This window comes from Protopterus annectens, chromosome 1.part0 (genome assembly GCF_019279795.1).
Source record: "Protopterus annectens isolate FY-2018-M chromosome 1.part0, PAN1.0, whole genome shotgun sequence".
NCBI classification, from domain to species: domain Eukaryota; kingdom Metazoa; phylum Chordata; order Ceratodontiformes; family Protopteridae; genus Protopterus; species Protopterus annectens.
Genome location: NC_056725.1, coordinates 545,342,312 through 545,354,900, shown reverse-complemented (window position 1 = coordinate 545,354,900; position 12,589 = coordinate 545,342,312). Strand labels below are relative to the sequence as shown.

The 12,589-nt window shown below is 43.8% G+C and overlaps 1 protein-coding gene across 1 annotated transcript in view; it reads right to left on the bottom strand.

The window, feature by feature from the left end:
* USP34 (ubiquitin specific peptidase 34) overlaps positions 1-12,589 on the bottom strand; it is a gene marked incomplete in the record, with an annotated part of 5,849,982 nt that overhangs the window by 645,436 nt on the left and 5,191,957 nt on the right. The window contains 2 exon segments of the mRNA XM_044061224.1: positions 11,536-11,640; positions 11,750-11,798. Of these exon segments, the coding sequence (XP_043917159.1) occupies positions 11,536-11,640; positions 11,750-11,798 (154 nt within the window).

Genomic DNA, 12,589 nt, shown 5'->3' with positions numbered 1-12,589 from the left:
GAATTAATATTACTTTGGAGGACTTTCTTTGGATCTCTATTATCCCCTCAATTCAAATAGTTAAGACAGGCATGAGTAAAAAAAGAGTTACGTACATTCCATAACTTGGCATCTGTGCTATCCAGTGTCATTATTCCTCACAAGTGGGTCTAAGATCCGACCTCAGATCCGAGCCTGTGACAACCTTTGACTGCCTTTTACTAGAAGTCCAATGAGCTATCCATTGCACCACAGAGCCACTTTTCAGACAGATCCAGAGCTCAGGCTTCTCCCCTTCCCATAATCCCTTGCTACCTTCTAACCCTCGGATTAAGTTTGCCAAATTAGCTGAAACGCAGAAACTCAACATCTGCAACACATGTCAAACAAACTTCTTGCCAGATCCTACCCATTTCAGCCTCACCAGGCCTACCAGAAGGAAGGGGGAAGGAGGGCGGGAATGGGAGGAATGACGACACTGGATAGAACAGATGCCAAGTTATGGTACGTACATAACTCTTTATCTGATGCTATCCGTGTCATTACTCCTTCACAGGTGGGTCAGAGTCCCCAGCTACAACGTACCTTGGGTGCCTCAAGGAAGGATATGCTGGAGCATGGAGGAACCAAAGCAAGCCCTGTTCCTAGATACCAAATCCAATTTGTAGTGCGAAATGAAGGTATGAGGATTAGACCAAGTCACAGCAGCACAGACCTCATCAAGGGAAAGTCTTGCCAAGACAGCTGATAAGGTAGCAAAAGACCTAATGGAGTGGGCCTTAACTGGTCTGGATAGTTCTAAATTCCAACTAGCATAAATGAAGGAAATACAACCAGCAATCCACCTGGAGATGGTCACTTTGGAAACTGCCTGACCCCTTCTGTTCTGGGAGAAAGCCACAAAAAGTTGGTCCGACAAACTCCTCAGTCTTTTTCAAAAAGAAATGCAATTGTCTGTGGACATCTAAACAATGTACGATATATTCTCCTTTATTGGAGTAGTTAGGGAAGAAGATCGGTAATTGAATAGACTGAGATTTGCTTCAGAGACCATTTTGGAGAAATAGGAACAATTTGTTTTGAGAGACACCCTGTCCTTGTGAAAAAATTATTAACAGAGGTTTAATGCACAGGGCCGGTAGTTCCAACATCCTTTTGGCAAAAGTAATGGCTACTAAAAAGGCCGTCTTCCAGGAGATGAATTTAATGTTGCATAAACTAGCAGGTTCAAATGGTTTTTGTATCAGAGACTGCAGCACCAAAGTCAAATCCCATGGAGGTGATGGATCCTTAATAGGAGGCCTAAGAAGGAAAACTCCTTTCATAAAGGTTTTGCACAACTTGGAAGAAAAGGTAGGCTCATTGCTGACATAGAAATTAGAGATGGCTGCCAGCTGGAGCTTAATGCTAGAGAAAATCGCCCCATCCTGAAAAAGGGAAGGTAAGAAGAGCAAGAGATCAGGAATAGGGGCTGAAAAGGGATCTAGATTCTGTTGTATGGCCCAAATGGAAAACCTTTTCCACTTACTGGAATACACTTTCTTTGTAGACAGTGTCTGAGAAGCCAAAATAATGTTCCTCACTAGGGAAGGAAGTCTGGACTGTGTAAGGATTACTGGAAATGGAGAAACCATGCAGTTGGGAAGTGGAAGCCTCAGGGGCGGGAGGTGAGATCCAGAATGGGATCCAGTATCCAAGGTGTATACTTCAGATGAGACCTTAGGAAGGAGAACACCACCTGACGAGGCCAGAAAGGGGCAATGAGGATTAGACAGCTCCTCAGGCGACAAACTTTCTGTAAGACTTTGGGTATTAAGGGAATAGGAGGGTAATAATAGAGGAGAAACCAACAAGTAAATCCAAAAAATGGAATGGAGTCCACTGGCAAGTATATACCAACACAGAATGGTAAAAACAGTCCTTTAGTATTCACCAACGTAAAATAATAAGCGCTTTCGTCTCCAATTATACAATTCAGGAGACTTTATCAAACAAGAACTGAACATTAAAGCAGAGTTTAAATACTAAAAGCACTGAAAATCTCCCTCCCAAATGACATCACTTCTTGGTAGAGCACAAAGTTCTAGTTAAAGAAACAGTGCATCTTCCTGGCAAAGCACAAAGTTCTAATTAAAGAAACAGTGCATCTAAAAAGAACATTGAGCTTAAAACCATATACAAGTGCAAATCGCATGCATAAAATAATAATAAATAATAAATAAATAACTAATACATATTGGCAGTACTCTAATAAATATAAACAATAATTGTTCATGTATAATCAAGCAACTCCCAACAAAGGATAAACAAATGCACAATAAACATGGAATCCTAAATTAAGTTCCATATAACAAGTATTGGCAGCTTTGTAAAACCATGCCCTAAACTTTAATATGACAGAATTTAGCACCTGTCATAAAAATGTGCAACATATGGTTTAAATGCTCGTATTACATAGGTTAAAACAGTTTTTTTTCCCCATTTAGTTGTCTCACTGTATTAAAAATATATATTTTTAAAAAATAAATTCTGAGGTATGTTAGGGACAAGCGGTTCGAGCCCTTGTGCCTGGTTCCAAGCACACAATCTCTTCCATTTTTCTGCATAAGATTTCCTAGTGCTGGGCCTCCTGGCCTCTAAAATGACATCCATAACAGCTTTAGAGAGAGGTGCAGTCTGAGTGGCTACATTATCTGCCATGCTGCCAGGTTTAAGGTTCTGAGTTGATTGCGCAGAATCTGATTGTTTTGTTGCATCAGAAGATGAGGAATTTGAGGTAGAAGCCAAGCTGGGCCTTGCGACAAACTCTTTAGGATTGGGTACCAGTGCTAGCATGGCCAGTCTGGTGCAATCAGGATCATTTTTGGCCTTTCTTGTCTGACTTTTGGTAGTACCTTGGTGAGAAGAGGCATCGGAGAGAAGGCATAGACTTGTCAGGTCTTTCCAGCTGAATGATAGAGCATCCACTTTCCATACTTGAGAGTGACAAGTTCTTGTGCAAAATTGCTGTATTTGGTAATTGTGAGGGGAGGCAAAAAGATCTATGTCTGGGCATCCCCATTTCCTCGTTATCATGCTGAACACTTGTGGATTTAGCTTTCATTTGTAAGAATCCATGAGATTTCTGCTTAGTTCGTCTGACAGTGTATTTTTTGTTCCTGGCAGGAATTGTGCCTGCAGATGTACTTGATAGGTCAGTGCTGTGTTCCACAAAGTCATGGCTTGTCTGCACAGAGGGTAGGAATGTGTTCCCCCTTGCTTATGTACCACATAACTGTGGTACTGTCTGTCTTTATTAATAGTTGTCCTGGATGTATTAGGTCCTTGAAAGCTGTCAGGGCATTATGTACAGCTAGCATCTCTTTTTGCTTGATATGAAGATGCATTTGTTCCTTGGCCCACGTGCCCTGAATACATTTTCCTGCCATATGTGCCCCTCAGGCATAATCCGATGCATCCGTTGTTATTGTCTGCCTGGCTGTGGGTAAGGTTGGGTAAGGTGAAAGACTGTCCCTTGTTGTGGTGACAGGCCTGGGACCACCAGCGAAACTCCTGTTGTAGGCAGGGAGTTATGATTGTCTCCAGGCTGTGACAATGCTGAGTCCAGACACTTTTGAGATACCATTGTAGTTTCCTCATATGCAGTTTTGCATATGGAATTAATAGAATGCAGGATGCCATGAAGCCCAGGGCCTGCAGAATTTTTCTTGCAGGGAGCTGAGTTTTTGTTGCCATCATTTGAAAGTAATGAGTCAGTTGCCTTTGCTTGTCTGGCGTGAGATAAGCCATCTGGGCAGTTGTATTTAAGCTTGCACCCAGGAATATTATCTCTTGAGAGGGCACTAGTTTTGATTGCTTTTTGTTTACTGTGTACCCTAGGCAAATTAGCAATCTTTTTACAAACGCCAGATGCTTTAGAAGAATGTCCTTGCTCTCTGCTTGAATGAGGCAGTCGTCCAAGTAGGGATATATCCAAATTCCTTTTTGTCTGCAAAATGCAATTACTGGTGCCAGGCATTTTGTGAAGACCCTGGGCACAGTAGATAAGCCAAAGGGCAGTGCAGAGAATTGGTAATGCATTGAGCCTGCTTTGAATCTGAGGCATCTTCTGCAAGATTGTCTGATTGGAATATGCAGGTATGCCTCCTTGAGGTCCAAAATAACTAGCCAAGCCTTCTTGCCCAGCATGGGCAGAAGTTGCTGTAGTGTTAACATTCTGAATTTTGGAACATCCAGGAAAGTATTTAGGACTGACAAGTCCTGTATTGGTCTCCAGGCTTTGTCCTTTCTGGGTAGTAAGAAAAGTCTTGAGTAAAATCCTTGTCCCTGTTCTTGCTGTGGAACTTTTTGAATTGCTCCCATGTCCATAAGAGCAGCAATCTGTTTTTGTGCCTCTGCCCATTGGTTTTGTGGCATGTCTGGCATACCTTTTGGTTTTGGAAGCGTGTGGAAGTGGAACCTGTAACCCTGAGAAACAATATTCAGCACCCATTTGTCCTGGGTGATTATGTGCCAATTTCTTGAGAAAAGTGCTAGCTTTCCCCTTAGAGGTACTTTTAAAAGGTAACTGCTTAGCATTTGCAGGGGGAAGTCAGTGGAACTGTTTCCTATAAGATTGTGATTAGTCTGCCCCTCCTTTGGGGGCTGAAGCACCCCATTGTTTAGGTCTGTAGGAGCCTTGGGGCTGAGATCTGCCTCTTGGGCGTCTGTATCTGCCTCTTTGTGGCCTGTCTGACACTGGAAAGGACCAATTTTCTGAAGGCCAGTTTCTACTAAATCTAGGTGGTTGAACCTGTAAGAAATCTTTCACTGTCTGCATTGACTTTGCTTTATCCTCTATTTTCTTTAACACCTCTTCCGCTTTAACACCAAACAAAGTATCATGCTGTAATGGAGCATCCAATAATTTTACTTTAACATGGTCAGGTAAACTTTGTTCTTTCAACCAAGCATGCCTTTGAATAACAAAGCCTGTAACTGCGGCTCTACAAGAAGCCTCTAATGAATCAAAACCACATTGCAGAGTATGCTTTCCCACTTGTTCAAACTTGTTCAACTGCATGCAAGAAATCCTGCATTTCCTTACTGTCAGGACTTTCTGTATTTGAAACCATTTTCTGCTTTAACAATGACATGAGGTACTGTTGATATTTAAGCATGTGAAACTGACAGTTTAAAGCTCTTACAGCTAAAGTAGCAGAAGTGTAAACTTTTTTCCCACATCTGTCCAGAGCTCTGGAATCCCTGTCCGAGGGTACAGGATTTTTAGCAGTGGAAGCCTTAACCCCTTTAGGACTCTGAGAAATTGTTTATGGGTCTGCAGCGGGGTTTTTGTAAAGGAATTTATGAGAGTCAGGGGCCCTGTAGTACCTGTCTGGCTTGACTGGTGCAGGGGGTAAGGAATCAGGAGACAGGCTGGATTCAGAAAAAAACATCCTGCACAATATCAAGCACAGGGGGGACAGCTAGGGGCCTGTGCTGAGGCAATAATAGGAAGTCTCTGAGCCTTTTCTTGGATTCAGAATAATCCTGGCTCTCCCAATGGAAATGCTCCCTCCTGGTGTGCAGGGTTTCCCCAAAAGAATAATCCTCAGGAGGAGAGGCTGAAGGTATGGACTCTTCTGCATCAGAGTCCTCAAAGGGAGGGAGAGAATATCCCTGATCAGAGGAGGAATCAGAGGAAATGGAAAGCTGGTCAGATGAATCATAATCAGTGTCTTGCCTAGGCCTTTTGTCAGGTGGGGTTGGGAACACCTGATTAAAGTAATTACGTCTTCGGCCATTTTAAGCATCTGTTTCTTTGGCATGGTTGACTGTTCTGGAGAATGCTGTACTTGTTTTCTTGTCTTTAATGGTGTTTTTGACTTTGCCTTTGCTGCTGTAGTGGTCTTAATTGTAAGCTGTGAAGGTCTGAAAACACCCTCAGTAGCCGAAGCCTGCTCAGCGGCTCCGGACCAATCTGAGGGTATAGATTCCGTAGGCCCAATACCTTGAGTTTCCACAGGCCTCGGTGTCTCCAAGTGGCTGTCGGTTATGGCCTGTGGCTCTGAGGTAGCAGGTGTCAGGGGCTGCGAAAGCACCTCACTGAGAACCGGCAAACCGGCGACTGGTCTAGAAGAGGCTTCATCGTCGCTTTTGGACCTCGGATGCCCGTCCTTTTCTTTATCGTTGCATTTTTTATAAGTTCCGGTCGTCGGTTGTTCCGACGGCATTATGTAATTAAACCTTTGGCCAAAATAATGTAAAGCAAAATCAAACCGACGTTTAATAGTGCGTTTCTTGAATCTAGCACAAAACCGACAACTAGTAACATCGTGGTCAGGGCCTAGGCAAGGAATACAGTAAGAGCGAAAGTCTTTATGAGGTATTTGCTTCCCACAAGAAATGCAATTATTAACTTTTACTGACATCGGTCTGGAGCAAGAAAAAGTTACCCCAACGGGGTACTTAGCTTTATTGAAGACTTCAGTTCTGAAACTCAATTTTGAAAATCTCAGGAGTCGGCCGACCGGCACTTGCTTTTGCTTCGGGCACCACGCGGCAAGAAAGACTGAAGAAAATGGCGTTGGTTGCAACTTTTATACCCCTGGCGCACTGACTTCAGGGAAGAAGCGACAGCAACCGACGCCGGACCGAGACTTTGGAATTCAGGCCGACTGCAGGTCGCCTGCCGGCAGGATAACCCAAGTGTAATGACTGCAACAGTGAAACACGATGAATATCTACCAAACTAGAGAAGGTCCTCTCTACTGCCTGGAAGACTGACAGACTGGACGAATCCCCTCCCCCATGGAGAAGGGACCCAGACACAGTGCCGAAGCCCCGGACGATATTGGCCCCAAGCTGTTTAGTGCTGAAGCCCCCAAGGGAAGGGAGCAGTCCAAAAAATCCAGACCTGAACTCACTCCCAGGGAACCAGCACAACCACTCAAAGATGAAGCCCACTGTGGTCCAAGGGTTGTGGAACAGATCCAGCCAGGGTCCCTGTTGGTGTTGAGAAAGGGGGGTTACCCAACACCATTGGCCTCTCATTACAAATCTCTGGGTCACGACATTCCAATACCTGTTAAGCTGGAAGAGGAGGGGGGGAGATCTGTGGATGGGTAGGGTCCCCTAACTGCATGGGCTGGTGACAGCAGCATGCCCAACTCGATTTGGGCTTTGAGGAAACTCCTCATCATCCTATCCATGTTCGAGGGAAGGAGACTTCTGGACGATTTGGACAAAGCTGAATAGTGGCCAGATCTTGCTGAGGATCTGGCCTTGGATCCTGAAGTTCTGTGGTTTCAAGAAGGAGATTGGCTCTGATGTCTCGGATCCAACCATTTCATGGAGGATCCAGAAGGGGAACCCTCTATAACAACAGAATCTGACGCTATTGACGGATCTGACAATCTTACAGGGTCTAAAGACTTGGGAGCCGTACCAGATGGATCAGACGAACGGGTCGGATCTGGGGATGGCCTACTTTTAACTCAGATCCGAAGGCCTCTGATTTGATGAGGTCTTGGGCCCAAGAGCCTGATCCAAAATTCTGGAAACAACAGACCTCGGATCCGAAGATGAAGAGGCTGGACTCGTATCCGGGGATCTGCGATCAGAGAGCCTCAGCTTTTTAGGAAGCAAGGAAGAAGACACCCCAGGGTGTCGCATTCAACCTCCAGGTACGCCGACCCTAGACAGTAGAGAGACTCCTTGTGCAAGTCACAGCACGGCATCTTCTGACCCACATGAGGAGCATCTCTTAAAACCTGCAGGCTTTTCAGCCATACTAAAAAACTACAACACAAACACAGTCAAAATAACATTTTTTTTTTGTTAGAAAAAGATTACTCTAAGAAAAGGTGGAAAACACCAAGCACTAGAAGGGGGGAGTGGAGAAACCTACCTGAACAAACAACTAGGTTCTGACAAAGAGGGGAACAAAATACAATTAAACTGAAAGAAAGCGGTTAAAAACAACAATATCATCCTAAAAAGGAAGAAACAAGAGAAAAGAAAATCAACAAAATACCACTCATCTATATTCCCTAACACTTGAACATCGATCACGTCTGGAACGATTCAGCGGCAAATGAGATCTGAGGGTTAGAAGGTAGCAAGAGATTATGGGAAAGGGAAGAGGTTGAGCTCTGGATCTGTCTGAAAAGTGGCTGGCTTGGATCAAAGGTCGAATCCTAGCCCCACCCGTGAGGAATAATGACATGGATAGTATCAGAGCATGAAGGAAGTCTTTTGTTTTTGTTGGAGGAATTTGGGAAAATGGTATGTAATAACATCTGAATATAACTTTCTGCACCCAAGTGTCTTGTGTGATGGATGCCCAGGCTTCTTGGTGCAGAGATAAGAGTTCCCCCACCAACTACCTTCAGAGTGCAGTAGTTAGGTAACCTTTCAGAAGCACTAGTAGGGTCTTGTTAGACAAGGAATCACTGAAGCCCTGGTTCTGCAAGCCAACTCTGCTGCAAGAGTGGTGTCTTCCATTAAAGTCCTCTCCTCTGAACTGGGAAGACGTAGCTCAGGATTCCTGGAAAGGCCCTTTAGACTTGTGAAGCCACATCTTTTTATCACCTCACTGATGCCTGGAGAAGGATCTCTGAGGGATAGAAAAATGGATCCCTACAGCAGACAGTGTCTTTCAGTCTTACCCACTTCTGGAGAGTGTTTCCTTAACTTTGGGGCTGAAGAAAGATGATCCATCAAAAGCAGCACTGATGAACGAAGACTTGAAGGGCTCCACAAAAATCACACAGACACATCCAGGCATGCCTCATGACTGCAATGGCTGAACCTGCAGCCTTGGATGAACACTCAGCTGCATGACAGCTAAATCTCATGGAGGCATTGGAGAAGGACTGTAGGGTGGCCAGTTATGAAGAAACTGTCTTCCATTCCTCCACAGACAGGGATCCTGAAAGAGATTTGGAAAGCTCCCGGGTAAAATCCCTTTGTAGTCTGGTGAAATATGCTAAACAGTTCAGTAACCAAAGGGCAAAGGTCACGGAGGCATAAATGCGCTAGCCAAATCTGTCCAAGGTCCTGGACTCTCCATTAGTGGGATGGACAGACGAGTTCTGTTCTACAAACTCTCTCTTAGTGACTGCTGCCACCACCATGGCATCTATAGGGACTCCCTTACTCCAGTGGGCTGTATGTTTAGGAGAAGCTAAAAACTTGGCTGGCCTCTGATGTAGAGGTTCTGTTGTATCAGGTTCCTTCCTTGCTCAGTGTGAGATAAGATCGATCAACTCATCAGCAAAGGCACCGCCCAAGACCTAGCTGGGCCAGCCTCAAAAGCATCTAGAAACTCTTGACTTCTCTTGCAAAGGGGTATCAGAAACCATCCACCTCTCTGTTTAGGAAATGTCTCCAAAGGAGACATCATCAAGTGGAGATCCGGGGGATTCCTCTCCTTCATCGAAGTCTGCGCCTTCGGTGACAAACTCCTGAGGGGGCTCTAGGTGCCTCCTTTTGCACATTCTCTTCCCAGTGACCTCATCAGTGGGATGGTCTAATGAAGTATGAGAAGATGGTGGGGAGTCCTGAATGACGAGTGATTGAAGGCTTATATGGGATAGCTGTTTTGGTGGAATAGGCATAACAGGGTTAAAACTCAAACTCAGCAGAGGGAGAATAGGATCTGAAGAGTGTAAGAATGTCCTCTCTCTCGGTTAAGAGAAAGCCCTCTCCGCAATCTCAAAGGCAGAAGGTCCAGGAGAAACAGCATGCAGTTGCACAAGTGCTGAAACTACCTGCGCTGAGGTCTGAATCCCCATGGTTTCCTGCCTCAACAAGGGAGATGGAGCCGAGCTATCCAATGCCAAGGTGCTGAGAGGCAAGGATGGCTCTGACAGCTTTGGAGTTGATCCCAACCCCCCAGAGCCAGTGCAGATGATTTGGCTCTGAAAGTCATCCGGCTCCAAAGAGATTGGAGCTGATCAACTCGGGCATGGTCAGAGTACAATATCCAGTTTTCAGATCAGACAAAGACATCCTCAATGATCTTGGATCCAAGGGCTTGAAACCACTGGTCTGATTGGAAGAGGAGATATAACATGATGTTGAGAGAAGGGCAGGCTCACATGTCCAATGGAAGCCGGAGCTGGAACCAACCCATCTGGATTTGAGCCCTGAGAAACTTCATCATCCTATCCAACTCTGCCTGTGATAAGTTCCTAGAAGACCTAAGGGATGAAGGAGTTAGTGGAAGGTGGTCTGGAAGGTTTTTTAGGTGTCCCCTGTAAGAGGGGGTAATGGAGGCAAGGATATATCGGATCCGAGGAGACTTGCAGTTGGATGCAGTAGAATCCACAGAAGGCAACAGATGTGATTTCTTGGAAACTTTAGCTGGAGGCTCATGACTCACACCCAAGACAAACGGGGAGAATGGTAAGGGAACCATTTTATGGACATTTTTTTTTTTCAAAGCTGAGCATGGCTTCCCTTTGTCAGCTTTACTAGATGTGTTTGAGCCCCATTCTGAGGCAGAAACAATAACAATAATGCACAGGAGTTGAATCCTGAACAAATGGAACAGTCAGCATCTATGTGGGCAGCGCCCAAACAATACACACACTTCCTGTGGGCATCCGAGTTAGGGATCTTATGCCCACAAGATTTACACTTTTTAAAGCCCATAGGCTTGTCGGCTACCTCAGTGAAAAACAAAAGTGAGAGAGAGACTTTTCTTTTCAGAAAGGACAAAATACCAACAATAACATTGGAAAGACACCCTAAATCAGGTAGACAGGATGAGATGGAAAGTATACAAGCAATGGTATGCTGGTATGTGGGAAAGTACCTTGACAAGGGTATAAAGGCTTAACAAAGACAGAGCGAGAGAAGGAAAGATAATGGATTTGAAAGTCAAGCAAGTTTCATATAAAGGTGAAGGAAGGAATAGAAAAGCAATACTAGATGCAAAATGTTTACAAAAAAGGATATAACAATATCTGGTTAACTTCCATAGCTCAAGAGCAGAAATCCGCATCCGAACAATGTGGAGGCAAATGAGATCTGAGGTATACCAAGAGAGTGGGGCATTTAAGGGAGAAATTTGACAGCTGGATCTTCGAATCTAGTAAAAGTGGCCAAGTTGAATCCAAAGTCGGATCAGAGACCCATCAGGTGAGGAATGAATGAAAATGACAACATCAGAACCACCTATTTCCCCCATTCCCTATCACCCGATTGTTTCAAAATCCATCTAGGCAATACTGTTCAGATTCTAATAATATTTTAACATACACTGCCAGCTATGACTTACTCATCAGCTTGTTCAGAGTGTTAAGATATGTAAAGTCATCTACAGCATAACCACAAAATTAAAAGCATTTTATGTTCCTCATGCAGAGAAAGGAGCACTTTATAAAAAGATAAATAACGCTGCTTACAGAAAAAAAAAAGCCATGCAAACGTAATTTAGATAAGCGCGTTTGCTCTCTTTAATTAAACTAAAGAAATTCATTAGAAGACCACTTTTTGAAACACGGACATCAAAAATGAAGGGGCAAAACTAAGATCTTCATAGATTTACTACTACATGTAAGTACTTACATGTTCAGCAAGTCGGTTATTATACCGGCAAAGACTGAAAATCAGATTGCAGGTTTGTCTAATATTGATTCCATCACGAATATGCTGAAACAAGAACGGGAACCCCTACAATGCGAACATAGTTTAATTTAGTGCATGAACAATTTTCCCTTTTGTAACTACAGTTGAAAGAGGAAAACATTACATAAGCTACTCATTTGCAAATCTACCTTACCTTGCCTCCTGTCAGTGCTGCCAAATCATTCTGGGACAAAGTCAAGTGCCTTAAAAAAAAAAAAAAAAAAAAAAAAACGATCATATTTGTGTTGCTTACATAATATTACTACTGTCAGAAAAAAGGTCAAATTATGTCATTTAATGCATGCACAGGATCCTTAACAAATCTCACCACAAAAGCACTCAGTAATGATCTAACAAAAGGCAAGTACTCATCAACAAAGTTAAACTGCCCAGTTATCTTAATGATCGTGACAATGTTGAACTTCAGATGGAGGCTTTAGGTCCCTGTGGATACTGCTATATGTGAAAAAGAGTGGGTGGTACTGGTTATGGCATTAATTATGGAAAGGGCTAAAGTACAGTTGTGTACACTTACCATAAATGTAGATGTTCGAGTGTATTCACTGTTGCAGTCATCACTTCTGGGTTATCTGCTTGCAGTAGCCCTCAGTCGGCCTGATTAACAAAGTCTCGAGTCCTGCATTGGTTGCAGTCCCTTCTTCCATGACGTCAGGTTGTCAGAGGTTTAAAACATGCAGCCGACGCTATTACATCACTTTTTCTTGCCCCAGATGTCAGGTGCCCCCTTAATGGGAAGCAATTAAATCTATAAATATACAAGGTTATACCTCCAACAAAAAAGCAAATACACCAAAAAGCTTTTGAAGATAGAAAAGGAAAGTAGAGATATATCCAAAATAAGAAAGGGGGCTGGAGGGAGGATAACCAGGACTGCAACAGTGAATACACTCGAACATCTACAATTATGGTAAGTGTACACAACTGTATTATGTTCATCATGTTTCACTGTTGCAGTCATCACTTTTGGGTAGAT